Source organism: Leptonychotes weddellii, unplaced genomic scaffold, assembly GCF_054177405.1.
Source record: "Leptonychotes weddellii isolate Sample4059 unplaced genomic scaffold, ASM5417740v2 HiC_scaffold_108, whole genome shotgun sequence".
Lineage (NCBI taxonomy): Eukaryota > Metazoa > Chordata > Mammalia > Carnivora > Phocidae > Leptonychotes > Leptonychotes weddellii.
The window spans coordinates 1-25,902 of NW_027685120.1; the positions used below are offsets into that span (position 1 = coordinate 1).

At 42.0% G+C, this 25,902-nt stretch overlaps 1 protein-coding gene across 1 annotated transcript; it reads right to left on the bottom strand.

Annotated features, from left to right (window-relative positions):
• Nucleotides 1-82: 82 nt before the first annotated feature.
• On the bottom strand, nt 83-25,700 carry LOC145718099 (uncharacterized). The gene is made up of 16 exons (XM_081809543.1): nt 25,641-25,700; nt 24,848-24,920; nt 23,777-23,883; nt 21,926-22,109; nt 20,226-20,294; nt 19,156-19,263; nt 18,452-18,670; nt 16,491-16,652; nt 15,244-15,414; nt 14,519-14,662; nt 12,091-12,198; nt 10,774-10,955; nt 9,873-9,936; nt 5,894-5,968; nt 1,677-1,784; nt 83-1,070 (listed from the first exon to the last, which is right to left on the bottom strand). Exons 1-16 carry the CDS (start codon nt 25,698-25,700, stop codon nt 658-660), a joined length of 2,247 nt encoding a protein of 748 aa, XP_081665669.1. The 3' UTR covers nt 83-657.
• Between the last annotated feature and the right edge of the window lie 202 nt (nt 25,701-25,902).

Genomic DNA, 25,902 nt, shown 5'->3' on the forward strand with positions numbered 1-25,902 from the left:
AAGTAAGGCTTGACCCTTCGTCTGCTTATTCAAGTGAAGACCCTCAACTTCATAGCTATTAGCTCAGTTGTCCATTCTTCTACTTGTCCAGTCCTCTATTAATTTATTCACAAACTTAAAAATACTTACAATAACCATCCAGGAGATTTACTGGGTATCCACTGGGTGCCAAGGATACAAAAATCATATTCTACTTGGTGAGAAAGACCTCTAAACATACAAATGTGTAGGACATAGGTGCCACGCCAGAAGTATATACAAAGTACCCAGGAAAAACATTTTTTTTTTCTAAAATGGGAAAAAACGGACTGAAGAGGAGTAAGGACTATGGAGGAATGGAGGGGCATGAAGCTTTGTTAACAACAAATAAATATGATGTACGATAGGATATATGGTATTATTGTAACCAAACTTATAACCAGTTTACTATTACCCATAAAGACCAAAAATTCAACCAGGAAAAAATGTTTTTTTAATCTAACAAAGATAAAGAATATTGGTAACTCTTTCTCCATAGCATTTTTATTCTTTTCCTTCCACTTATCACAATTGGTAAATGTAGATTTATTTACACGTATGTTTTTAATACGTCTCCACGACTACACTGTGAGATCCCTGAAGGCAAGAACAAGGTCTATTCTCTTCAGAATTGTACACCTAGTGTCTAACACACAATTTGGAACATAATAGGAGCTTAACTATCCAAGGAGACAGTAAGTGAAGAGGCCTGAACATTATGGAAAACACTGGGGGAAATGCTCTCAACAAAGGCAGCACCATATTTTGGTAGAAGGCAAGTGGAGAGCCTAGATGAGCTGCCTGAAGCTCTGATTGAGAAAGAAGAGGAAGGAGTTGATGGGCATGTGGGAAAGAGTAAGGAGCCATGACCAACAGAGGTGACATGCAGCGCAAGAAAGGCGCTGTTGATTTGCCCTCATGGGTGGGGTTTCCTTTCCACTCACCTTTTATTCCTGGAAGACCTGATGCCCCTGGATCTCCCATCATGCCTCTTGGCCCAGGATCCCCTGTTTCTCCTGGAGGTCCCTGCAGCCCAGGCACCCCTTGATTACCTGAGGATGAGAGAGGGAGGTTCTGCAGACACCCACATGAGATACGAGTTACCTTAATGGGGAAGGTCATCTGTGCTCTTAACAGATGGGTAATTGGGAACATTGTCATCACTTTTTTCCCCTAGACCTCCTAACTCTAGAGAGAAAAGCACACTTAACCTCAGACGCAGCAAATCACTTTGGAATGATTACCGCTGCCATTTATAATTTTAAACTTTCACTATATTCTGAATCGGCAAGACGAGGAGCCATTAACATGTTGTGCTGTCAATGTGATATGTGTCTTAAGTCTAAAGGAGAAAAGAAAACCAGCATCTGAGTCGCAGGGGGATTAAGGAGGGATGGAAAGGAGCTTTTATCTGTCAGCCCCTCACTTTGCGCCTGGCACCTTGCTAGGCTCTTAACAGGTGTTGTCTTGGTTTACTCCCAGACCAACCCACTGGGATTGGACTAGCTCCACCCTATGGGTGAGGAACAGTAAGTGTGAGTGACTTGTCCAAAGTCACAGATCTGGGAAGTGGCAGAGTCTAAGCGAAGGTTGGCTCTTTCTGATAACCTAGAAGATAGATGAGTGCTCTGGAAATTTCCAGGCTCCTTTCAAAATACCTGGACACCCTGGTGGTCCGGAGGTACCAGGTAGTCCTGGACTTCCTGGTGATCCTGTGGGCCCTTGAACACCGGGCAAGCCCTGCTCCCCGGGTGCTCCGGGATGTCCTAAAGAAAGAAAAATCAAACATCTGAGTAATTGTGGATTGGTCTTTGAGGTGGGGCATCTATAAAACCTCCAACTTGGGCGCCTGGGTGGCTCAGTTGGTTGAGCGACTGCCTTCGGCTCAGGTCGTGATCCTGGGGTCCCGGGATCGAGTCCCGCATCGGGCTCCCTGCTCGGCGGGGAGTCTGCTTCTCCCTCTCCCGCTCCCCCCTCTTGTGCTCTTTCTCTCTCTCACTCTCTCTCTCAAATAAATAAATAAAATCTTTAAAAAATAAATAAATAAATAAATAAAACAAACAAAAAAAAACCTCCAACTTCAGCACCTGACATTATTTTCTAGTAGTACTTGTTTACTTGTTGAAAAGATAACACTAAGGAAGAATACAAAACACCTTTAATCCTACCACCTTAATACAACTTCTCATGTGTATAACAATGTGCAAATAAGACCCACAAGTTTATATTCTGATTTTTTAAATTAGCATCATATTATAAGTAATTTTCCAAATTTGCTATTATTTTCTTCTTCTTCTTCTCCTCCTCCTCCTTCATCTTCTTCTTCTTATTATTAAAGTAGGCTCCATGCCCAGCGTGGAGTCCAACACAGGGCTTGAATTCACAACCCTGAGACCAAGACCTGAGCTGAGATCAAGAGTCAAATGTTTAACCAACTGAGCCACCCAGGCACCCCTCTAATTGTTGTTTTGAAATGACCAGCTGATAGCTTATTGGGTTAATCTTAATTAAATTAATTAACCTAATTTTCTCTTACTATTAGCCATTCAAGTTATTTCTCTTTGCTGTTATGCATAATGATCTTTATATATTTTTAATCCATTTTTCTCAAATTATTTCCTTAGGAAAAATTCCTAGGCATAGAATTTCTAGGTTATATTTTGGTTCATTTTTATGCATTTTAAGCTGCTGAAGTATTTTAAAGTAAATCACAGGCATCATGGAATTCCATCCCTAAATACTTCAGGAGGTATGCCTGAAAAAACCATTTTTCTACATGGCCAAAATAACATCATCGCAGCCAAGAAAATTAATACCAATTGTTAATATCATCCCATACTCATTCCATACTTGAGTTCCCCCACTTGGGCCCTTAATGTCCTTCACAGCTGGTTTCTCCACACTGACTCTCATTCCAGAAACACATATTGCGTCTGCTGGCTACGTCCCTTAAGTTAAAGGAAACAATCTACTGCAGTCTCTATCTCAGGACAGAGACTTGCTGACGAGAACAGTTCAGCTGCTGTTTAGTCTTTCAGAATAGACCATTCTGTTCTCGACAGAGGTGGCCAGGTGGTTTGGGTAAGTGCTGCCCGAAGGCACACCACTGCGTGTAACTGGTTACAGCAACTGTAAGTGCCTGCCCTGCGCTCACTGGGGACTTGTGAGTTTGTTGGTTTGTTTTCCTGCTAATTCAGTAAGAAGAAAATAACTCAGACTTCCTTTAGTTACATTTCTTTGATTACTACAGAAGATGACTATTTCCCCCTGTTTATTTACAATGTATTACTTTGATACAATTCAGATTTACAGGATAACCCAATAGTCCATACTGAAATTAGCCAGTTGAATCTGCAAATAAAATATATGCCTCTGGAGTTACAAACCCGTGGTGGGAGGCACAGTCATTATTTATTAGAACACACATGAAACAAGCCTGTGTTAGTCTATACCTGGTCCCTGATCAGCTTTAAGATCTATGAGCCTCACTGTGTGTTATTTTATTTATCCTGAAAACATTCCTGCAGTAAAGGTACAACAGTGTTATTCTCATTTCCAAATGGAAAGACTGAGGCTTGCCTCCCCAGTTGCACCTGTGTTAAGAACAGAGCTTCTGAGTTAATCTGTGCCGAATTTTCTCGCTGAATTGAATGGGGTGATGGGGGGGTAGAACTAAACCCAGTACAATCATTTAAAATCCCCTGAGACAGGCAGCAGCTCTATGCCTTCTCGTTGGGCTCATTCAAATTCAATCAACCCAGCTTTTCCCAGTCAATGGAACTTGTGTATTTAGGTAAACTCTGTGCTGGTGAATAACATATGATGTAATTTGGAAATTTTAAGCTAAAGCTATGGCATATGAGAAAGGGAACAGATTAAATGGTGATAACTGCAGGGCACCAGGGAAATTAGGCTAAGGCAAATTTTCTTGAAAAAGTTAGCCTAAATGTAAAATAACTCAGATTTATAATTTTTCACTTAAAATACTAGGTAATACCAAGGCTTCCATTTTGGACTAGTTTCAGCTTATAAAATCTTACTGTCTTAATGGTTTACATAAAAATATCAGTAAAGGTGGAATTTTCAGTTTACCCCCTGCTTTCAAGGAATCTTATTTGATCCTCAGAACAATCCTATAATTATGCATGGGGCCAGTTTACAGGTGAGGAAACTGAGCTCAAAGATGATAAGCAACCTGCCCAAGACCACACGGACAGTAATAATGGAGACCGACTTTGAACCACTGGTTTCCCTTCTTAAGGCTTCTTTCTCACTCTGGTACTTATTATGAACCCCCATAATGTTAAGCTCAAAACTATTTTCCCCTCCAAATGTACACTTCAGCTGCACACTTTGGTTAAAATACTATATTATCTACATCTATTTGACCATGTCAGAGGGAAAAGACCAATATGAAAGAGAGTGGGAAAGTTCTTGCCATTGTAATAGCTTGTTTTTCTGTTGGACTTCTATTTTAGCAATCTTATGGCATAAAAACAAAAATTTCAGGTAATACTTCTGCTCATATATTCTTTCTGTTGTATGTAATGAAACATGACTAATGTCGAAGACAATTTTAAGATAATGCACAAAACGATGGGCACCTGGGTGGCTCAGTCAGTTGGGTGGCTGACTCTTGATTTCAGCTCAGGTCATGATCTCAGGGTCCTGGGATCCAGCCCCGAGTCGGGCTCCAAGCCCAGTGGGCAGTCTGCCTGAGATTCTCTCTCTCTCCCTCTCCCTCTGCCCCTCCTCCCACTCTCCCTCTCTCTCTCAAATACATAAATTTAAAAAATGCACAAAACTATTAATAGGAGATATTTTAACTTACAAGGGACGCATCGAAACCTATCCACTACCAGCTGAATGAGATCGTGCATACTTCCTTAACCTATCATTTGTGGATGGCATTTGTTCTTTCCATGCAATGAATATTCCTGTGCATGTATCTTTATACATTTGTCTGATAATTGACTTCAGATAAATTCTTACAAGTAAAATTACTAAGCTAAAAGGCATGTATATTTCATCAACGATGGGTCATGTACTGTAGCCCAGCCACAGCCTTGAGCGGAAGGCAAAAGATCACAGGTACATCATAATCCGTTCTGAGGGATTACATGTCAATCATCACTGATAAAGTACCGTTTTGAACAATTTAGATTCATTGTTGGTGGTGAAATTTTACTTTTTTTTTTTTTTGGTTTGGTTTTTAGTAAATTAGATATTTAGTAAACGAGATATTCAATGATAGCTCAACAATGGCACTCCTCACTGGCATTCACATATGATTTTCTGAGTAGGAAAGAAAGGGCAGGAATGACAACCTGAGGCTGTGGTCAGTGTGAATGGTTACTGCCAATGTATCATTTATAATTCTAGAGATTGTGAAATAGTTCAGCTTTTGGTTGCTTGCCGTAACCATTTCTGACCATGTCAAAATCTGGGCATGCCAAGGGGAGTGGATTGTTATGTCAACATCATAGGTCATGTGAGCCATGGTGGAAAAAGCCTGAGAATCCCTGGGATATAATCCTGATGTCCTTCTGGGCCACGGATGTGGTGGCAGCATTTATACATAATCCTTCGGGATGTACCTTAGTGTGTAAAGGGGGGAAGAAAATACCGATGGAAGTATTGCCAGCTAGGAGTATAAAGTAATTGCTCTATTTTTCAAACTAAATTTATTCTGTTTTGTTTTGTTTGCTTGCTTTTTAAGTAGGCTCCATGCCCAATGCGGAGCCCAACATGGAGCCCAAATTCATGACCCTGAGCTCAAGACCTGGGTGAGACCAAGACGCAGACGCTCAACTGACTGAGCCATCCAGTCGCCCCTATTCTTTTTTGTTTTAATAAGAAAAACATGTGGCTATACCTGGACATCCAAGGCTACCTGGTTCACCCTTTGGACCAGGTGAGCCAAACTGACTTGCAGGGTCACCTTTGTCTCCTGTAAGTGATAAAATGCACATAACATTATTTAAGATAATTTAATTTTGTTTCATACACATGACTTAATAACTGTCATATTTGTCTTTATAATTTATCTTCAAATATTACAGAAGAGTTTTTGAAAAAATGCTTTTTTTCCTATATAAAAACAAATGGAAACATAGAGGCAAGATGTGATCTAAACACACACACACCCCATTTTTATAGTTCATAACAATCATAAGAAACTACAGATCTTAATAAGTTTGAGTTTTTAAGTTCCCAAAAATAGTTTCAAATTTAGGTATCTATTTAACAAATTATTTGGTACTGATTGACTATATTCTTATATGGTGTTTTAGAAACAAAAAGCAGAAATTGCCCCTGTTTTAGCGGCTGTAATCACATTTTAAGCTCTCTGCAAGGAAGTTCAACTCAGTGTCCTTGTAAAAACAAAATTAAAAGGCACACTTTATTGATGACTTCACAAGAGACCACACATTCGCAGGCCATGGCAGGCAATGGTTCCCACAGTACCACAGGGCTGTGCCACACTGGGGCTGTGCTCCTCCCGACACAGGGCTTCTAGCTGGGGGCCAGTTATAAACGGAGGTCTCAGAATGGTGTGGCAGGGACGGGCAAGACAACAGATGGGGTTATAAGAGAGAGTAAGAGTCAATTAGGTTTGATTTATAATATCTTCCTACCCACACCCCTTTCAAAGGGGTCCCACCCACATTTGGGGAAGTTTCTCTTCCACCTGACCCTGCTCATAGTTGTGGCTTTGAGGGATAGAAATCTGGTCCATCTCGGGTCAGCAAGTCTTTCCTTGAGAAGTTGGGATAAAAAGCAAGAGTTTGAGGTCATTGGTTATTGAGGCAGCGACCAAAAGGATCATCACGATGTCATTAGCATGATGCTTCGATGCAGAGCATGTTTGCAATCCAGACATATCCAGAAAGATCCAGAAAGGATACTGGTGATGAAGCCAGTTGGCAGGTAAGTAAAAGCCAGCCCATAAAGAAAAGCAGAACGGTCTCAAGAGAGAAACCATGGGTTGCCTAAGGGCTGGGTTTCATTAGCTTTATGGTGGGCTTCATGAGACCCCTTTTACTCCAGGGACCACGAGTGCATTTCAGTTCCTTGCAAACATGGCCAGATACAAGAATGAAGAACATAAGAAGAGGTAGGTTTGTACTTTGAGAGAGGCAAAGGGACTATAATAAATGCATAGGGAATTAGAAGAGGACTGAGTTTTAAACCATGAAGCTATAAAATGTCAACTCAAATATGAGAACTTCCCTACTTGTAACTATTTCTGAGGAAAATATATAGATTATTCCTTCTGAAAAAATAAGTTGCACAGTTCATTTTTTCTTATAGCAGTTATCCTATTACTTATGGAGTGTCTCTCAAAATGCAAAGCATTTTGTGGTAAGGGAGGAGATTTTTAGGTGGTTCATTAATTACTCTTTTATAGCTCATTGTATTTTTATTTAAAGATTTTATTTTTAAGTAATCTCTACACCCATAACATGGGGCTTAAACTTACAACCGTGAGATCAAGAGTCGCATGCTATTCTGACTGAGCCAACCAGGTGCCCCTACTCCTTTATATTTTAAAGTTATTCATTTTCATCTGTATAAAGTAAAATATAACTGCTCATCAAACCTGTGAATTCACAGATAGTGAGGTTAAAGCTAAGGTTAAAACAGTGAATCATATTTAAATAGATTTAAAGAAAAATATTAACCCACTGGTATACAAGGACAGTAACAATGTTAAAGAGTTTACATAAGGGGCTCCTCCTGGGTGGCTCAGTGGTTAAGCGTCTGCCTTCGGCTCAGGTCATGATCCCAGGGTCCTGGGATCCAGCCCCACATCGGGCTCCCTGCTCAGTGGGGAGCCTGCTTCTCCCTCTCCCACTCTCCCTGCTTGTGTTCCCTCTCTCACTGTGTCTCTCTCTGTCAAATAAATAAATAAAATCTTTAAAAAAAAAAAGTTTAAATAAACATCACAATTTAAGATATCCTGATTTTTGTTTGCTTGTTTGTCTGAATAAAAGTTAAATGAAACCTCTAAGAATATTTTTATCCGCAGGTAACTTTGTGTTTCTGTTTCCCTACAAATCTGATTAAGGTAGAATGTCAGCTGTGTTATGAGGCAGCATTGTTTCTGGCACAAGTTAAACCAAGACTATGAAGCCAAATCTAACCTGTAGCTTTCTGTAAATAACTTTTTAATGAAACACAGCCACACCCCTTGTTTGCATATTGTCTGGCTGCTTTCATGCACAGTTGAGTAGCTGCAACAGAGCCCACAGAGCTGAAAATATCTGTGATCTGACCCCTTGAAAAAACACACTTGCTGACCCTTGGCTTACGGTAAAAATAACCCAACTGAAAATTAAATGTGGCCCAGAAATTCTTAAGTGATGTATTAACACCTGGAGGGAAGTCATGGCTCTGGCCTTCTCTGTGTCCTGTGACTCTTGTCACTGGGAACCTAAAAGCCCTATCTACAGAGTCTTTAGAAGAGACATTATCTCCTATGGGGCAGGAGGCTTCCAAGCCAAGGTAGACGCTGCCCACAATGTGGATCTGGTCTCCTTGTACTTGAGCTGCCACTTAGGGAGCTTCAGTCACCACACAGACTGCTCAAGGACCCCCACTGAGGAGAAAGACCTCTGTGCTCGCAAGCATGCTGTTCTCTACCTGCTAACCTCGGATCTGAATGACAAATGTGGATGATTTGGGTCCTGAGTGTTTGACTGTCTAACAGAGTCTAAGAAGAACCCCTTGGTTAGTACCCAAAATATATCAAGAACTTACAAAACCCCCATAATGAATAATTCATTAGAATCCAAAATATATCAAAACCCTTACAATGCCCCCCAAAACGAATAATCCAATTTATAAAAATGGGAAGAAGACAAGAACAGACATTTTTCCAAAGAAGACATCCAGGCAGCCAACAGATACATGAAAAGATGCTCAACAACACTCATCATCAGGGAAATGCAAATCAAAACTACAATGAGATATCACTTCGCACCTGTCAGAATGGCTAAAATGAACAAGTCAGGAAATGACAGATGTTGGCGGGGATGTGGAGAAAGGGGAACCCTCTTACACTCTTGGTGGGAATGCAAACTGGTGCAGCCACTCTGGAAAACAGTACGGAGGTTCCTCAAAAAGTTAAAAATAGAACTACCCTATGATCCAGCAATCACACTACTAGGTATTTACCTCCAAAATACACTACTAATTCAAAGGGATACATGCAACCCGATGTTTATAGCAGCATTATCTACAATAACCAAACTATGGAAACAGTCCAAGCATCTAGTATTTCATGAATGGATAAAGAAGATGTGGTATATATATATACAATGGAATATTATTCAGCCATAAAAAGAATGAAATCTTGCCATTTGCAACGACATGGATGGAGCTAGAGGATATTATGCCAAGTGAAATAAGTCAGTCAGAGAAAGACAAACACCATGTGATTTCACTTATATGTGGAATTTAAGAAACAAATGAGCAAAGGGGAAAAAGAGAGAGAAGGGGGGCAAACCAAGAAACAGCGTCTTACCTATAGAAAACAAACTGCTGGTTACCAGAAGGGAGGTGGGTGGGAGGATGGGTGAAAAAGGTGATGGGGATGAAGGAGGGCACTTGTGACGAGCACCGGGTGATGTATGGAAGTGTTGAATCACTATATTATACACCTGAAGCTAATATTACTCTGTATGTTAACTAACTGGAATTTAAATAAAAACTTAAAAAATAAAAAGTAAAAAAGAAGCCCTTTGATGTTGCAGTTTGTTGGATATACTTTAATTTTCATACCAAATGTGCATGCTCACAATATTACAAACATGAACTTGGTGGATGGCTGCTGTATGTCCAAAGCATACCTTTAGGTCCTCTCATTCCATCAATTCCTGAACGTCCGGGGGACCCTGGAGAACCTGGCTCACCCTGACAATGTAACAAAAGACTTTAATTTGGTTTCAAATACAAATGACAAATTCATAACATTATCCAGTTATAATCTTCCATAACCCATTTCCATATATTTGCAGTGGTAAAGAAAATCAGAAGTGCATTGCAGCATACTAATACATGTGTCTAGCTTTTTAAAAGTGACTAAAACTCCAGAATTAGAGGTACCAACAGGTAGCATGATTACAAAACAGTAAATGTATCACATAATTTGAATTTTAAGATTTGATTGAGCAAATTAATACCAAATAAAATATTGTTAGAAGACTTTTTTTTTTTTTACCAAAAACTTGAAAAATCTATTTGATTCCAAAAGATGGGTAGCAAATTATATCCATCTTCTAGAAGTTGTGATGTAGTCTATGACACATATTGTACCTCCTGGCTTCTCAGTGGGGTATTTTACTCATGGTTTTGAAGACCAAATGTATTTACAGCAAAATCTGTGATATCTGCAACCAGATAGGAAGGTTTAGACACTGGAATTTGGGTTATTTTTCAGAGGATTCTTTATTCTGATAAACCAGTAGTCACGAGGAAAGTTTCTGTGGAGCTGTTTAAACTAGGCTTGGGGGGGGGGGTAGGGTAGTACGTGGAGTAAGTGACTCTGTCATCTGTCATGGGAAAACAGGCATGAGCCCTGCTTAGAAATTATAGTCACATCATGGCCTTCCAGAAGCTTCCATTCTTTTCGCTTACATTCTAAAAGCCAGTCAAAGAGCAATGATGTACACTGGCAAATTATGACTCCTATGGGCATCCGAGAGCAAAAGGGTTGTATTATTTCTGTCCTCCCCAACCAAAGCCACTTACCTGGTCACCTGGAAATCCCGGAAAACCAATAATCCCTCTTGGCCCAGGGGAGCCTGGGGGGCCTGGGGAGCCGGGAAGCCCTGGCTGCCCAGTTCTACCAGGCTCCCCTCTGTGAAATCCGGGTGCTCCATGTCTTCCCGGCTCTCCTTTCCTCCCCTGCATCCCAGGATCGCCTTTATCACCTGGTGGGGTTACAAGTGTGACAAACCTCTTCAAGGAAATCCTGGGTGGAGCAGTAGTGAGGCTGAGAGTTTGGGTCCTCTATTTAGGAGATGAAGCCCAAGGTTTTGGGGAGTCCTGGTTCCTGCCCTAAGCCCCATCGTGATGGTTTTGGGCTTCAGTGACCTCACTGGGAAAGAAGCGCCCGTGAATTGACTCAGGGAGGAATGAAGGGACTCCAAGGGAGGAATGAGCCTGCAGGGTCATCCATCTGCTTTGTCACACACTCATCTCACAAATGAAGAACTTACCTAGCTCAGTTAAAAAACAGTCGCCCCCTAACAACTAGTTAAGGAGAGAGCCAAGACAAGAGCCCGGGCCTCACGCAGACTAAACCTGAACTTGGGGGGCAGGAGAATACAAATGTGGTGGCCAAAATCCTTGCCATATGCTGTTTCTGGGGAGCACAGGCATTGAGGTGCTTGTTAGAAAGGAAGAGTGGGGCCTGCCCCAGATGTGCCAATCCAGAATCTGCATTTCCACAAGAGCCCCAGGGGTTCGTGGGCATGCTGAAGATGGAGAAGCATGGGTCAAAATGACCTGGACAGTCATCACTGTGTTACTCGTTTTAATACCAGTCACCACAACTGGGGGTACTGGGAAGCTGGAACTGGTATTAGATGTACAATCTTAGGACTGATCCTAGTTTGGAATACCCAGACCTATACATACGTATGAACTTTAACTAAGTTCTGGCATGGAAAAGCCAAAGAAAAATGCAACATGAGGTTAATCCGTGTATATTTGTATCTAAAAAAAGTGACCTTGGGGTGCCTGGGTGGCTCAGTTGTTAAGCATCTGCCTTCAGCTCAGGTCATGATCCCAGGGTCCTGGGATCGAGCCCTACATCGGGCTCCCTGCTCCGCGGGAAGCCTGCTTCTCCCTCTCCCACTCCCCCTGCTTGTGTTCCCTCTCTCGCTGTGTCTCTCTCTGTCAAATAAATAAATAAAATCTTAAAAAAAAATTAAATTAAATTAAAAAAGTGACCTTCTCCAATCTCAGCATTATTAGGAAAGCTGCCCCTTATGCATGCTTCTTTGAATGATCTAGAAAGGCCAACTCATTTGATACAGTTAAAAAGAATGAGCTTTTACCTACCTTCTTCTCCTGGGAATCCACCATCTCCTGGAGGTCCGGGTTCCCCAGTTTTCCCCTTTTGGGAAATGATAGCCATCTCTCCTTCATCTCCTGGGGGTCCTCTCTCCCCTTCAGATATTAATTATGAAAGAGAAGAACAAACAGAAGCACCACACACGTGATTTTTCTGTTATGACACTTCAGGTCCAGTTTGCAAATCCACATTTCATTTCCTAAACCATATTTATGTTTATAGCTTGCACAATATCACAATGGATTTCCCAAAGGAAGGGCCGCACCTTTTTACATCCCCCTCCCAGTGTGTCCAGCAACAGGGTCTGGGGTACAGGCAGTGATCAGTGGATACTTGCTAAATTCAGCCAAATGGGTCTCCGAGTCTTAGGTGAAAACAGATAAGCTTGAAAAGTTCCAAATCTGAAATATGTCTCTTTTTTTTTTTTTTTTAAGATTTTATTTATTTATTTGACAGAGACAGAGACAGCGAGAGCAGGAACACAAGCAGGGGGAGTGGGAGAGGGAGAAGCAGGCCTCCCGCTGAGCAGGGAGCCCAATGTGGGGCTCGATCCCAGGACCCCGAGATCATGACCTGAGCCGAAGGCAGTCGCTTAACCAACTGAGCCACCCAGGCGCCCCGAAATATGTCTCTTCATCCAGTAAAACGTGAACTGCCCATCTCATATTTTACAGTTCCCTGCCTTTCCCTTCCTAGCCACCCTCTATTATTTTCCTTACATTAAAAGAACACTTATTTCAACTTGTTTCTCCACATAGAGAATTCTGAAAGATAGGACGAATATACAGTATTTCTACCTGATTTTCATAAACATTGTCCAGTTGTAGAAAGAAGTGTGCTCAAGTGGGCTCATACCAGCATGGTGAGAGCCAATTGCTAACAAGCCAAGAATTTTGTAAACCAGTTATTAAAGTGCTGGCAGCTTTAAATCAGCCACGGTGGGTGTATTTCTACCACGGGAGCAAACACCAATCAGGGCATTGTTTTAAAAAGTTTTTATTTAAATTCCAGTTAGTTAACATACAGTGTAATATCAGTTTCTTAAATTTGTTTTATTTTGGAGACCATAATAGCATAGCAAACATCACTTAATCTAAGCTAGCTAAGAGTGACTCTGATCCCTTGATTCTTTTATAAAAAAATTTACAGGCTAGTAAAACAAAAATAAGAGTAGAATCAATCCACTAAGAAGTAAAAGTAATTTAAATTATATAGGAGGCTATTTACCCAAAGGGCTTTAAGGACAAAAAACTTGTTTCTCAAATTGTCAAGCATTCATTCTCAAAACTGGAAATGAGATTTTACCTTCACTCACTATGGCCTCCTAGCTAAGTGGTAAAAGTAAATATGTAACAGGGATGGACACAGAACATTTACACCAGTAATCTAGAAATTTTTATTTTTTAATAGTAAGGACAACTATTTTTTTAAGATTTTATTTATTTGAAAACTTTCATTTTTTTAAAGATTTATTATTTATTTTAGAGAGAGAGAGAGAGCATGAGCAGGCAGAGAGGGGCAGAGGGAGAGGGAGAGAATCTCAAACAGGACCCCCTTACCCCTCACTGAACCTGGAGGCTGACACAGGGCTGGGTCTCAGGACCCCGAGATCATGACCTAAGCCAAAATCAAGAGTCGGACACTTAACCGACTGAGCCACCAGGGTGCCCTGAAAACTCTTCCTTTAAAGGAAGCTGGGGAGGCGTAACTCATGGCTCAGATGAAAGTGGACTTACTCTATTTCAGAGGTCAGCAAATTACAACCTGAGAGCCAAATCCCACCTGTGACCAGTTTACGTATAATCCGTGAGCTATGGTTTTTACATTTTTAAATTATTAGGGGATAGAACTCAAAATGGGAATAAATAACATTTTGTGACATGTGAAATAAATGAAGCTCAAATTTCAGTGTCCATGAAGAAAATTCGATTGGAACGTAAGTTATATTAGCATGTTTCCATGCAATGTCTGGCTGCTTCCATGCTGCAGAAGCTGAGCTGAGTGGTTTCAACAGGGACCACAGGGGCCTGTAATATTTACTATCTGGCTCTTTACCAAAAAAAAGTATTTTTTTTTTTACAAAAAAAAAAAGAAAGAAAAGATTGAAACAGAGACTGGGGCCTCACCCCCTTCCCAACTGGTGAGAAGGTTCTTTTCAACCCAATAGCCATATATCAAAGCACTTGTTATTTTTTCTATTAATAGAGCAATTCATTTATCAGTTATATGCAATAAGACTGAAAGGTTGGAAAATGAATTTGGTTTAAGATTCTAAAACAAACACCAGCAATCCAAAAGGAAGAGGAATCCAAGCTGCAGGATAGTCCCATTTATTTTTCAAAGACCATCTCTATACGTCCTGATCAAATACCAAAACCACCAATGTGGCATCATCGTGCTGTCAAGTGCATTTACCTTTGGCACCTTTCACCCCACGGTCTCCGAGGAAGCCAGGCCGACCGTCTTCTCCCGGGTCCCCCTTACGGCCAGCACGTCCTTCGGGGCCAGGCTTTCCTCTTTGCCCCGGAAAACCGGGGAAGCCAGGCAGCCCCTGGGATCCTGATGAAATGAGAACATGAATTTGTAGAAAGACATTTTAAAGGCTAGCATGCTTCCTAGGTTTGCGTTCCTTGTCGTCGGCATGGAGATTTGCCCTCCCTCGGACCTCCGTTTGTACCGAAGGTGAACGACCACTCTCAGCCCCACCACATGTATTGGCTGTGCTCACCTACTCAGCTTTCCACCCCATAGGGCTGAAGTGGGAGCCTTTATGTTTCTAAGTCCTGATCTCATGACGCTTTAAGATGTGGCGGGGGGGACGTGGGGCTGGCGAGTGGGGGCTCATCCGATGTGGAAGTACATTAGCCCTGACCCAACACCTGATCTGCTCTACCTAGTGTGTTGTGGGTTCTGTGGGCTTAATCTCCCTACCCACCTTTTCCCATTTACATATGCCAAAACATTCTGCCACTGGAAATAAAAATATAGGGGATAAGAATAAGGGAGCTGTCACTAAGAGAAGGACAATATCAGGCTGAAATAACAGTAATTCAATAGTATGATCATATGTAATAGTCTTCACTTGGCAGTGGATTTCAAGTTTATAAAATAGGGGTAAATAATGGAAAAGTGCTACCCACCCTTTGGGCCTGGAAGACCAGGCAGTCCATCATCCCCTGAAGGGCCTGGGACACCTGGGAGTCCTAAGGGACCATGTGCCCCTGGCCGTCCTGGAACTCCTGGGAGGCCCTTCATTCCAGATGGACCAGGAGGCCCCATATCCCCTCTCTGTCCTTTCCAACCTGGGGCACCTGAGAAAAAACACAAGGACAACAACATGTAAAGACCGAACACTGGCTTCACACACGGGCAGGAAAAAAAGTTCCCGATAGCTTAAATTGTGTATTCGTTCCTATGAAACAAACAATGTTTATCAGCTAAACCACAGTGGCAATTCTCCATCAGTCTCAGAACGTCTTTTTCTGGCTGCTATAAAAGGAAAGGCAGATTACTTGAATAAATATTTCCCAGTAGAGATACACGAATACTATAAAGAGCATTTTAAAAATGGAAAATGGGGAAGGGTGAAGAACAAAAATATTATTTGTATTTACTCTTGAAACCAATGGAAGTAAACTTTCCAGATGTTTCCTGCAGCTCTGGCCAAGTAGACTTGGTCAGATTGTTCACCAGAGAGAACTGTAGAAATCACAGCAACATCATCTACTTTTTACTGGTGCTAGAAATAAAGCTGTAGTGGCAGGGTTTGCCCCAATCTCATTTTGATCCATTCAGAGGGCATTTTGCTGCCACTTTTGGATAAATGCAATAGGATTTAAATAATAGGTGACAAACCAAATGGTGAAATGAAGATCACACTGGAAACAGCCCTCTAGCACCTTGGGTTGAGACACACTTCTTCCTGGGTCTCTTGAGCCCCTACGTGTCTTGCTGGGTGCACCAAAAATACAAGGTCCTGGCCGCTCTTTATGGGCTAGAACTGGGCTAGCTCTCAAGCTTGTGTGTGCTGCCCACGGATGACATAGCACCTGCCCCAGCATAAGGAGCAGGCTGTCCTGCCTGCGGCTATGAAGCAGCAGCTCCCCAGGCTCCGTGCTCCCTGCAGATCCTGGGACCCACTGTGCATGCAATGCAACATCTCCAAGCCCCACTTCGGTGTCCCCGTGAGACTAGGGTGACAAGGGGAAATGACCCGAACCACCAGGAAGCGCATGCCACTTGCCATTCTAGAACAGGAAAGTCCTTCATCTCTGCTGCAGGGTCTTGGTTGTGCTGGTCCGTAAAAGAGCAGCAGGTGGGCTCATTCCTCCGGAAGTAGGGTCAAGTCCCAGACTCTTCACAGGGCTTGGTGCATGCTCACACTTACCTGGCCTGCCTGGAGCCCCGGGGACTCCCGGTGGTCCTGCTATCCCTGGGGCGCCTCCTTTGCAGGACTGACCAGGTGGACCTGGGATTCCTGGAAACCCAGCACTTCCCTCTCTGCCTCTGGGGCCTTTGAGACCTGGGAATCCCGGCCTGCCAGCTGGCCCTGAAATGATACAATGCACTCCTGACACTCTTGGTATGAAACTAGGGAGTCAGCCTGCCTCAACAGGGGCATGCATAGCAATACCAGAAACAAGCATTTCCATCCAGCTCAGGGCTCAAACGAGTGAAGTCTCTCAAAGGATTTTCTTACCCTGGATGGTAGTGAGCTCCAAATGAATGGGAAAACCATGCATTACTAATAGAGTTACTTGTTATGGTTACGTAGGCAACAAAGAAGTTGCTTGGGCAAATTTAAACACCATGAAGTTCTTCTTGATTTTAATTAACCTCTCACATTACACCAAATCTCCACAGTGCTTACACACCCAGTTTGCAGTTTATGGATGTGCTTTTTGTAAGCTGTTTCATCCCTTGAACTCTTAAATTTCTATATATTGGAAAGGCAGAGTAATAATTTTCAGGAAAGAAAATCAATCCCCCCATCATCCCATGCCCTAACCTAAAAATCTATTCTATTTTTCCATGTTTTCAATATACTGTTCATAAGTTTACATCTTTTAAGTAGTAATCACAGCGCATAATTGTTGGATTATTTCACATCGCATATTAATCTGCAAATGTTTTCAATTTTGTTATAATCTTTATAATTTTAGTTGAAATAATTTTAGTTGAAAATAGCTGAATGGTATTCCTTTGAGTGTGTGTGTGTGTATTACTTAACTCTCTTTATTGTTCCCATTTGTTCATCTACTGTGGATAATACAAGAGTATTTTCACAATAACCTTTATTTTCTGCTGAACACTTTCCTTAGATACATTGTCATAAGTGAGAGAGTAGGATTACTAAGTCAAAATATTTTTCATTGACTCACAGAATGTATTCTCCTGTTACTTTCCAACTAATTGGGGTTTTGTATATGAATATTTTGACTTACCAACCACAGAGTAAGTAAGCTCCCTGGTGACAGAGAAAGTGACTTAATCCCCTGCCCTCCATTTGCCCTGTACTATGATACTATTGTGGATACCCTAATAAATACTGGCCCATCTACTGTTCGAAAAGAACCAGAACAGTGTTTGTAAAAGTCTGGTCTGGGGTCCACTCTTGGTCACCATCACCCAAGGGGCTGGACTGCTGGGACCCAGCCAATTCTGATGTAATGAATCAAAATTCCTGAGACTGGGGCCCCAAAGATGATGATTTTAAGGATCCTTACCCAGGGTTACTGTTAAATACATTAAAGACTTGTACTGAGGATCCTGAGGAATCCTTAGTGATTTTGGAAACAGACGTAAGTCAGTGCCAGGACCATCCTCCCACCTTCCTCACCTGCTGCCCCTGCTGGAATGAAAGTGCCTCCATCCTGTCACCTGTCCAAATAACACAGTGTGCCTGCCAGGCCCAGCCCACAGCCAGCTTCCCTGAACACCATCGCACACTGCTCTGCCCCCCTGAGCTGCCCCTCTTGCAGCCTGTCCTCCTTCAACCTGGCCTTGGCAGTGGGCAGGTGACCCGGTGCCTGCTCCTTGGGCGTTTACAGTGCTCACACGCTATCCTGAGTCCGAAGCAGACAGATGTCCAGTAGCTGCTGAATCAACCCGAATGGACTGAGCCACAGTGAGCTGCCCTGAATTTGAAAACAACCCATAAAATATAAAGACAACGCTACAGATGCAAGTTCCTTGAAATGTGACCAGTGCTCATTTAGAAGGGAAGATGCTTAGGGGGGAAATCTTGCATTCTAGATTTCTATGGCTAGATAGTCTAAATACTCTTCAGTGACCTGTTCCAGAGCTGAGCCAGCTTTATGGACCACAGGGACAGAGCGGCCCTCATACCTGAAAAGCCTGGACGTCCCGGGTCACCTCTGTGTCCTTTTGACCCTGGCACTCCTGAAAGACCTCTCTTGCCTGGGGCACCTGGTTGGCCATAGGCAGTGTCTCCCATGACTCCTTTCTGACCATTTGCTCCACGAGAACCAGGTGAGCCTGGGGGCCCGAGAACGGAGGACCCCTTTCCACCTCCAAAACCTGGATCGCCCATGTCACCACGAAACCCTATTGAACAGAATAGTTTAAATTTTTAAATGTACAAATATAGAACCAATACAAATGGAAGGCTACTACTTTGATAAAAACACATTTTTTAAAAATACAAGAGTATTAACTAAAATTAAGAATAACTTACTAGGCAATGTTGCTTTGCCACCTTTTGTAAGAAAATACATTGTGATTTTGTATCTCCTAGAAGCCAACGATGTTTCCCTCATTGCTTTCATTCACTGACAGTCTGTCTGGACTGAGCAGTTTCTATCAAATAACAGACCAATAATAGGCTGGAACTCATGCTTCAGGTGGAAGGAGCCCTGAGAATTTACAAAATTACCAGCACCTAAAAGTTATCAAAACATAGCTAAGAGCTTAAGGTTTCAAGAAAAAACATCCCCCCCCGCATTATGTAGGGCTCCCTGGGCCGTCTGCTTACTAAGCTCATTGAGTTTAGGAGGCATATACACATTCTTAAATGAAAAACACTTATTTACCAGGTGGACCAGGTATTTCTGATATTCCTGGTTTGCCACGCTGACCTTTTTGCCCATCCAAACACCTCAACCCCGGAGTGCCCCGAGGACCTGGAAATCCCTTTGGTCCTAAATAATAATAACAAAACACAGGCTCAATAAAACACAAATCAAATGAGAACAAAATCAAGTGATTTAAAAAGAATCTACACTGTCATTTTCAGAGTATTTCTACTTTATGTAAGTAATGATGTCGCCTCACCTGGTTTACATAATCACTTTATGAATCGTGTGCTCCAAGTAAGTGTTTCAAAGAGAGTGATTTTGTTAAAGCACTTTCTCAGAAGCCATACTTTAAAGGATTCTCCCTGAAAGCCTTTGAGACATATATCACCACTCCGATGAATCTTTTGGTGCCTTCCCATGCTCCGTCTCAACACAAATATTCGAGCAAACCTCCTCCTTGTAGGAGGAAGGAGACGGCAGCCAGCGTGTGGCCTGCTAAGAAACCACCAGGATAAAGGCCAAAATCTATTTCCCTGCACCTTACTATATTGCCCTCAAAGGAAGTATAGGCTAGAAGCACCTGCAAAAGGAATTGAGATTTTTTTTTTTAACGTTCTGTGATTTCTTACTGGAAGTTCTCTCAGCTAAAATAACTTTAAAGGAGGTATAACCGCCAAGTTAAAATTTGAGTGTTCACATCCCTCGAGGCTTGGAAAGAAGAATAGAGTAAAACTTACAATCACTAAGCACATTATCATTTTTCACTCTTGGGGCATAAGAAAAGAAAGAAGGTACAGTTTTAAAATTCTCAAAGGGCAGACATTTCTACTGATATGTGATCACATCAAGGTAAATTTTGTTGCATAGAAATTAAAAAATAAATCAAACAACCCCACCTAGAGTATGTCCAAACCAGTAGACTTGAGCCCCAGTGTGACTTACCACAAATGCTGTTTTCCCAGGGTCCCTCAAAACCTGATGATAATTATCCTCACTAGTTGCCAGATGATTAACTATCGGTTCATCTGTCACCAGTTCCTTTACTCTGGGGAATGTGTAAAACAGCAATTTCTCATTGATCCTACCTGGAGGCCCATCAAATCCTGGGGGCCCTGGCCTCCCAGGGTAAGTGACGTTACAAGAAATTGTATCGCCTGGAATGAAAACAAACAAACAAACAAAGCGGCATTCACACAACCAATAACCCCACGTAAAGTAAATCTCAATGATAACTCAATCAAGATATTTTTTCATATAGTATATGTGGATTTCAAGGGAAAAGAAGACACCCAAGTGTTCTCAGATCATCTGAACTACCTTTATTCTGAATTTCTAAAAGATGGGTCCTGAAATCTGAGCTTCAACTGTCAGACAGCTATGAACATAAGGGGAATAAGAAAAATCCCAAGAAGTTTGTTTTAATAGCCTAGAAAAAAAAATAATGTATTGACAGGCCCAATGACACCCAATACAATGGAATCAGAAGACCTAGCAAATCCTGATGTAGGAGCGACATCGAACAGTGAGCTCAGAGGACTGGACTCCTGGTTTGGGGGTGGGAGGCCTGTGTAGATGAGGACACTCGGTGAGGTATTAATGCCAGTAGCCATTTCCGGAGGGCCTGCCATGGATCTGGGCCTTCACATGTATCGTCTCTTGGTTTTGTTAATGACTCTGCACTGTGGTCACTGTCATCCCCCCATTTTTGCTGGTGAAGACAGGAAGACTCCAAAGCTTGGGCCTCTTGGTTCCCTCCCCCTTTGAAATGGAATATTTCTCTTTTATAAGAGAACAAATGGATTATAATGTATTGCTTCATATGCTCTCAAATCAAAAATGTATCAACTGAATAAAAATAATGTTAGATTCTGATGGGTCCAGAACCATAACCTTAAGCCTTATTGAGGACCAAATTATTGCCTATGTTTTCAAAGCAAGAACCAACGATACTATCTCAGTTCTAACACTTCACAATTAATAATGTAGCCCAAGGCATATGTACATATTACAAAGGAAAAAAATCTTAAATAAATCTTTCTGCAGCCTTTCCAAAAGCTTTCCGCTCTAATACTGCAAGTCACTTTACTGTTTAAATTCAGATAACTGTCAAATATATTTGAAATCCCTTCTTTGTTTTTCTTCCTAGAAGGCTTACACATGGGTTTTCAAGGACAATGATGTATTTTTAAAATGAAATATTAGTGTTTTTTATTAAGATACACCGCACTGTCTCAAAAGACTGTAAACAAATAGATATTTTGAATATGTATGTAAATTTAATACAGATTGCACGAGTTGGTACTGAGAAATGAATGAAAGGCAATTTTGGTATGCCAGACAAATACAGCAACAAAGACATTTTAGTATTTTAAGAATTTGTTTTAAATATTGATTGTGGGCGCCTGGGTGGCTCAGTCGGTTAAGCGACTGCCTTCGGCTCAGGTCATGATCCTGGAGTCCCGGGATCGAGTCCCGCATCGGGCTCCCTGCTCGGCGGCGAGTCTGCTTCTCCCTCTGACCCTCCTCCCTCTCATGCTCTCTGTCTCTCATTGTCTCTCTCGCAAATAAATAAAGTCTTAAAAAAAAAAAAATTAAAAAAAAATAAATATTGATTGTGCTATAATGTTTTTATTTGTTAGACAACAATCAAGGTTTGAACAGCAGCTAGAAGGAATGTTATTTAGCGGTTCTAGCCATAGCTATAATAACTTTGCCCAGGAGAGAGGATCACTTTAGCTTCCATTATTTCCCTTGCCATTCTGTAACACAAAACATTCAAAATTACCTTTCTGACCCTTCAAGCCCTCAAGGCCCCTCTCGCCAGGGCGGCCTGGAGCTCCTGGTGGCCCTCTCTCTCCTGGTGGGCCGGGAAATCCCAGACCTGGTTGTCCCCTAGGTCCTGCTCTGCCCGGGAGGCCCGGCGGTCCAGGAGACCCTTCATCACCTGGTAATGCGTCTTCATGATCCCCCTGGGAATGTTTGCATCATGAGTCAGTTAGCAATCTTTGCTAGTCCATGAGTTCAAAGCAGTCATTGTCATAAGCTATAGAAACACATAGAAAAACCTCATAATTCTAGGAGACTCAATCGCAAACATAATTTTAAATGATTAACTCAGCTTCTTATTCATATTTTACATAAATATTTACAAACACTTATATGCTGGTGGGGGGGTTGAGCCTCAAATACAGAAAGCCATGTGTGTGTTATATATTAAATACACTTGAGAAATTTTATGTGAGAACAACTCTCTGATACCAAAATAATGAAATACAGAAATACATAATTTGAGGGAGGTAGAAGGCTTACAAATTGAACAAATAAGTTCTTATGTATTTGAAATTGTTGTCCTGTATTCTTATGAGGAGACACAGGGATAGACTCTACCACCCTCCACATCTGCAGGCCAAGGGCTGACAAACACTTTCTGCTCCTGCTTAAGAATTTGACCTTTGCTTAACCGTCTAGTTTTGTTCCTCAGGCAACTTCATAAAAGCAGGGTGTCAAGTACATCACAAGGCAGCATTGCTTATGGTAAAATCAATCCCCACTGCAAAGCTTGCACCTGGTCTGGAAAACTAGAAAGATCTTTGTGGAGCCCTTGTTGGGGCTTCCTCGAGCAGTGGTTCCTGGAACTGGCAAGTTCCCCATGGGGTCCCCGCAAGCTGTGCTCTGGTGGAGAAGAAGCCTCTCAAGCCCCGGCTGCCACCGCGTCTGCCCCATGTGGGGCTCATCTCATTCACTCCAAAGGAATGAACAGTTTCCAGGACTCTCACGGACAAGGAAGGCCTGATGCTCTCAATGGCAGGGAGCATGTCTAACAGAAGCAGCACGTGTGTTGGTGTAAGACAGACTGGGGTTTTCACTCTAGTTTAGCCTACTTGATAGGTAGGTGACCTAGAGTAACATACCCTTAGCCTCCATTTCTGATGGTAAAATCTGGAAGCGAATTGCTCTTCAGAAGACTGATGATATGCACGAAACACCTCGTTCAGTTCTTGTGACATTGCAAGCAATCAAAAATGCCTCATGTACCCAAGATATTTTAAGTTCCTTAGCACTGGATCATGTCTCATAGTCTTTTCTTATGACCTGCGTTACCTACACATGGTCTCCACCCAAAACGTGTTTGAAAAATGCAGAAATATCACTTGTCAGTGGAATTTCTCATCAGCCAATATGTAAAAATTCAGGGGATTTGCACTAGTTGACCCTCCCTTGCTTACGACCTCCCCTCATGTGCCTCTTCATCTGGGGACAGAACCGAAGGTCATTATCAGGACCTGTGTTCTATCCTCCGTCCTATAGAGTTAACTGAACAGGCCTGAGGTCACTGGGGGCTTCGTAGATGTGAGGGCCCCTGAAACAGATACACAACATGAGAATGATACAAAGACCGAAGACAGGACAGGGAGTCTTGCTATAACTAAACCATTACTCAGGACTTCAGACCATCTGCAATTATGTCACACCTTTTATAACAATCATCTTTTCGTGGCAGTCACTAGAAGGCAACTCTGATTTCTAGCACGTTGACACTTGACTGCATTATAGTTTTAAATTGAGAAGGGGAAAACAGAAGCTTCATGGCCAATAAGAAAAGGAAATTCGATAGCCAAAGAAGAATGATACATACTGGGGGGCCTGGATCCCCCTTTTTTCCAGGAAGTCCATCCTGACCATGTTGTCCCTCTTGTCCTGGAAATCCTGGGAGCCCATCAAGACCTCTTTCTCCTTTCTGCCCTGGAAACAAAGGCCAAAAGATATTCAAGCCTTCTCAGCAGTGGGTGAAGTAGAAGGAAACACAGGACAAAGATAAAAACAATGACCTTGCCTCTGTGTGGGCTGGTAGAGACGCCTCGGAGTGTCTCAGTCGACTACAGTCACGCAAAGACAACCATGCAAAAGTCGGAGAGGAGGATGACAATTGCCAAACCCACTGACTCTCTTATTTGCCAGGGAGGCTGTGTGGGGAGGCACCAGTCACAACAGCATCTGTCCCTGCTTGTATGGCACCAAATATGATGCCCCATCCCCTGGCAGTGGTGAATGGGGGGGGCAGTCTGTGGTTGTGCACTGCCCCCAGCCTAGTCCACTTCTTCTTGATTTTTTTTTTTTTCAAACTAGAACTGAGAAGGTAGAGCTCTCTTTCTTTTTGTAACAACTTGGAGCTTTTGGCAGGAAGGGCAGCATACCCACAGCCCAGGAAAGCTAGTCTTGGGGAGAAATGCAGATGGTGTAATGAAAGATGCAAAATGCAGGAAGAATCTCCTGGATCCAGCCGTCCCAGTGCGAACCCTACATCTATTGCTTCAAATTTTGTTTGGGTGAGTCAATAAATTACTTTTTTTCTCTAAAATGACTTCGAGCTGGGTTTCTGTCTTGACCAAAATAGTCTTGATTAATACAGGATGCTATAATGCCCTGGATAAACAGTAGGCAAGTCAAAGGTGGTCTTGTGTCAAACCCAGATTCACAATAATGAGGACTCGAATATGTTTTTTATGTTTTCAAATAAGGGATAGAGGATTTGAGGCTCAACATTCTCACAAGAAATGGGAGGGGCAAGGAATATATTTTAAGCAATCTCAACAATCCTGAATCTTCTTAGAGAACTGATCTGTGGTCACAAGGGAAATGAATGCAAGAGGATGGTTCCTGTATCATTCATTGAATGGCAGGGAGCTACGTGATTGACTAGGCTCACCTTTCACTCTTGATACAACCACGTCACCCTTTTCTCCTTTGCTGCCAGGTGGTCCTGAGGCACCATGTTTCCCCTTGGTGAAAATAAGAGGAACAAATCAGTTTAATTTTGATGAGGTAAAAGTTATTCATGTACATCTAATCTCTCTCTTCTTTCCTTCTAAATCACCTGTTCTAGATTCTGGTTTGGTACTCTTAGTATCATTCTCTTCCTTGCCCTCTAACATGGGTCCTACCTTACAAAACTGAGGCTCTTGATCTGCATTTAAAAGTTTGTGGACTCTGGAAAAGGTCTGTACCAGATTCAACAGAAATGTATACCAATATCAATTCCCTGGTATGGGCAAGGTACTATGGTTACGTATGCTATCATGGGGGAAGCTGAATGAAGGGTCCATGGGAACTCTCTGCATGATTGTGCAACCTCTTTGGGTCAAAAATAAAATTTATCTCAAAATAAAATCTTTTACTATCTTGGGCATTTTAATGTAGAGTGTAGAGGAAAGAGGAGGAGGGTAGGTTAACCACAAGAGCTGCCACTAAAGCTGAAGGGAGAGGTTTAGCAACAAGTGTGTGATATTGCGGGAAGTTGATGAGCAAGAGGAGGGAAAATAAGAACCTTTGTTATAGTTCATATATTTCCTCTCTATAGCAAGTAAACAGCTAATTTTGGCCAATGGGCTCATCATCTTTTGACCTCAACATTGCTCTGAGACTCGACTATTTGGGTCATGGTTTTTATAAGCATTATGTATTATTAAATATTAATCCATGTCAAAAACCTGGAAACCTACCATCAGTATATTAGAGTGGCCAAGCATCATAGTAAACACAGCTACAGGAACACCATACATAGCTTAAGGTTACTCATCCCATGATCTCAAAAATCAAGAAACTCTAAATCAAGAATTTAGACGGAGGTGAAAATGACTGAGCAAACAATTCTTCTCGCATGGAGATGCCACCTTGTCTTATTTTCATACAGTCTAACAACATGTTCATGCAAGCTTAATTACCTTCTTAACGGGCACTTTACAAGCAGTTAACTACAAAGAG

Bases quoted from the DNA above. Each gene is read 5' to 3' on its own strand.
- LOC145718099 (XM_081809543.1), bottom strand. From the start codon at position 25,700: ATGTATGGTGTTCCTGTAGCTGTGTTTACTATGATGCTTGGCCACTCT. The intron at 16,653-18,451 runs GTATGAGGGCCG...GTATCATTTCAG, and splicing joins GGGACGTCCAGGCTTTTCAG to GGCCAGCTGGCAGGCCGGGA. The intron at 5,969-9,872 runs GTATGCTTTGGA...TATCACTTACAG, and splicing joins TGGAATGAGAGGACCTAAAG to GAGACAAAGGTGACCCTGCA.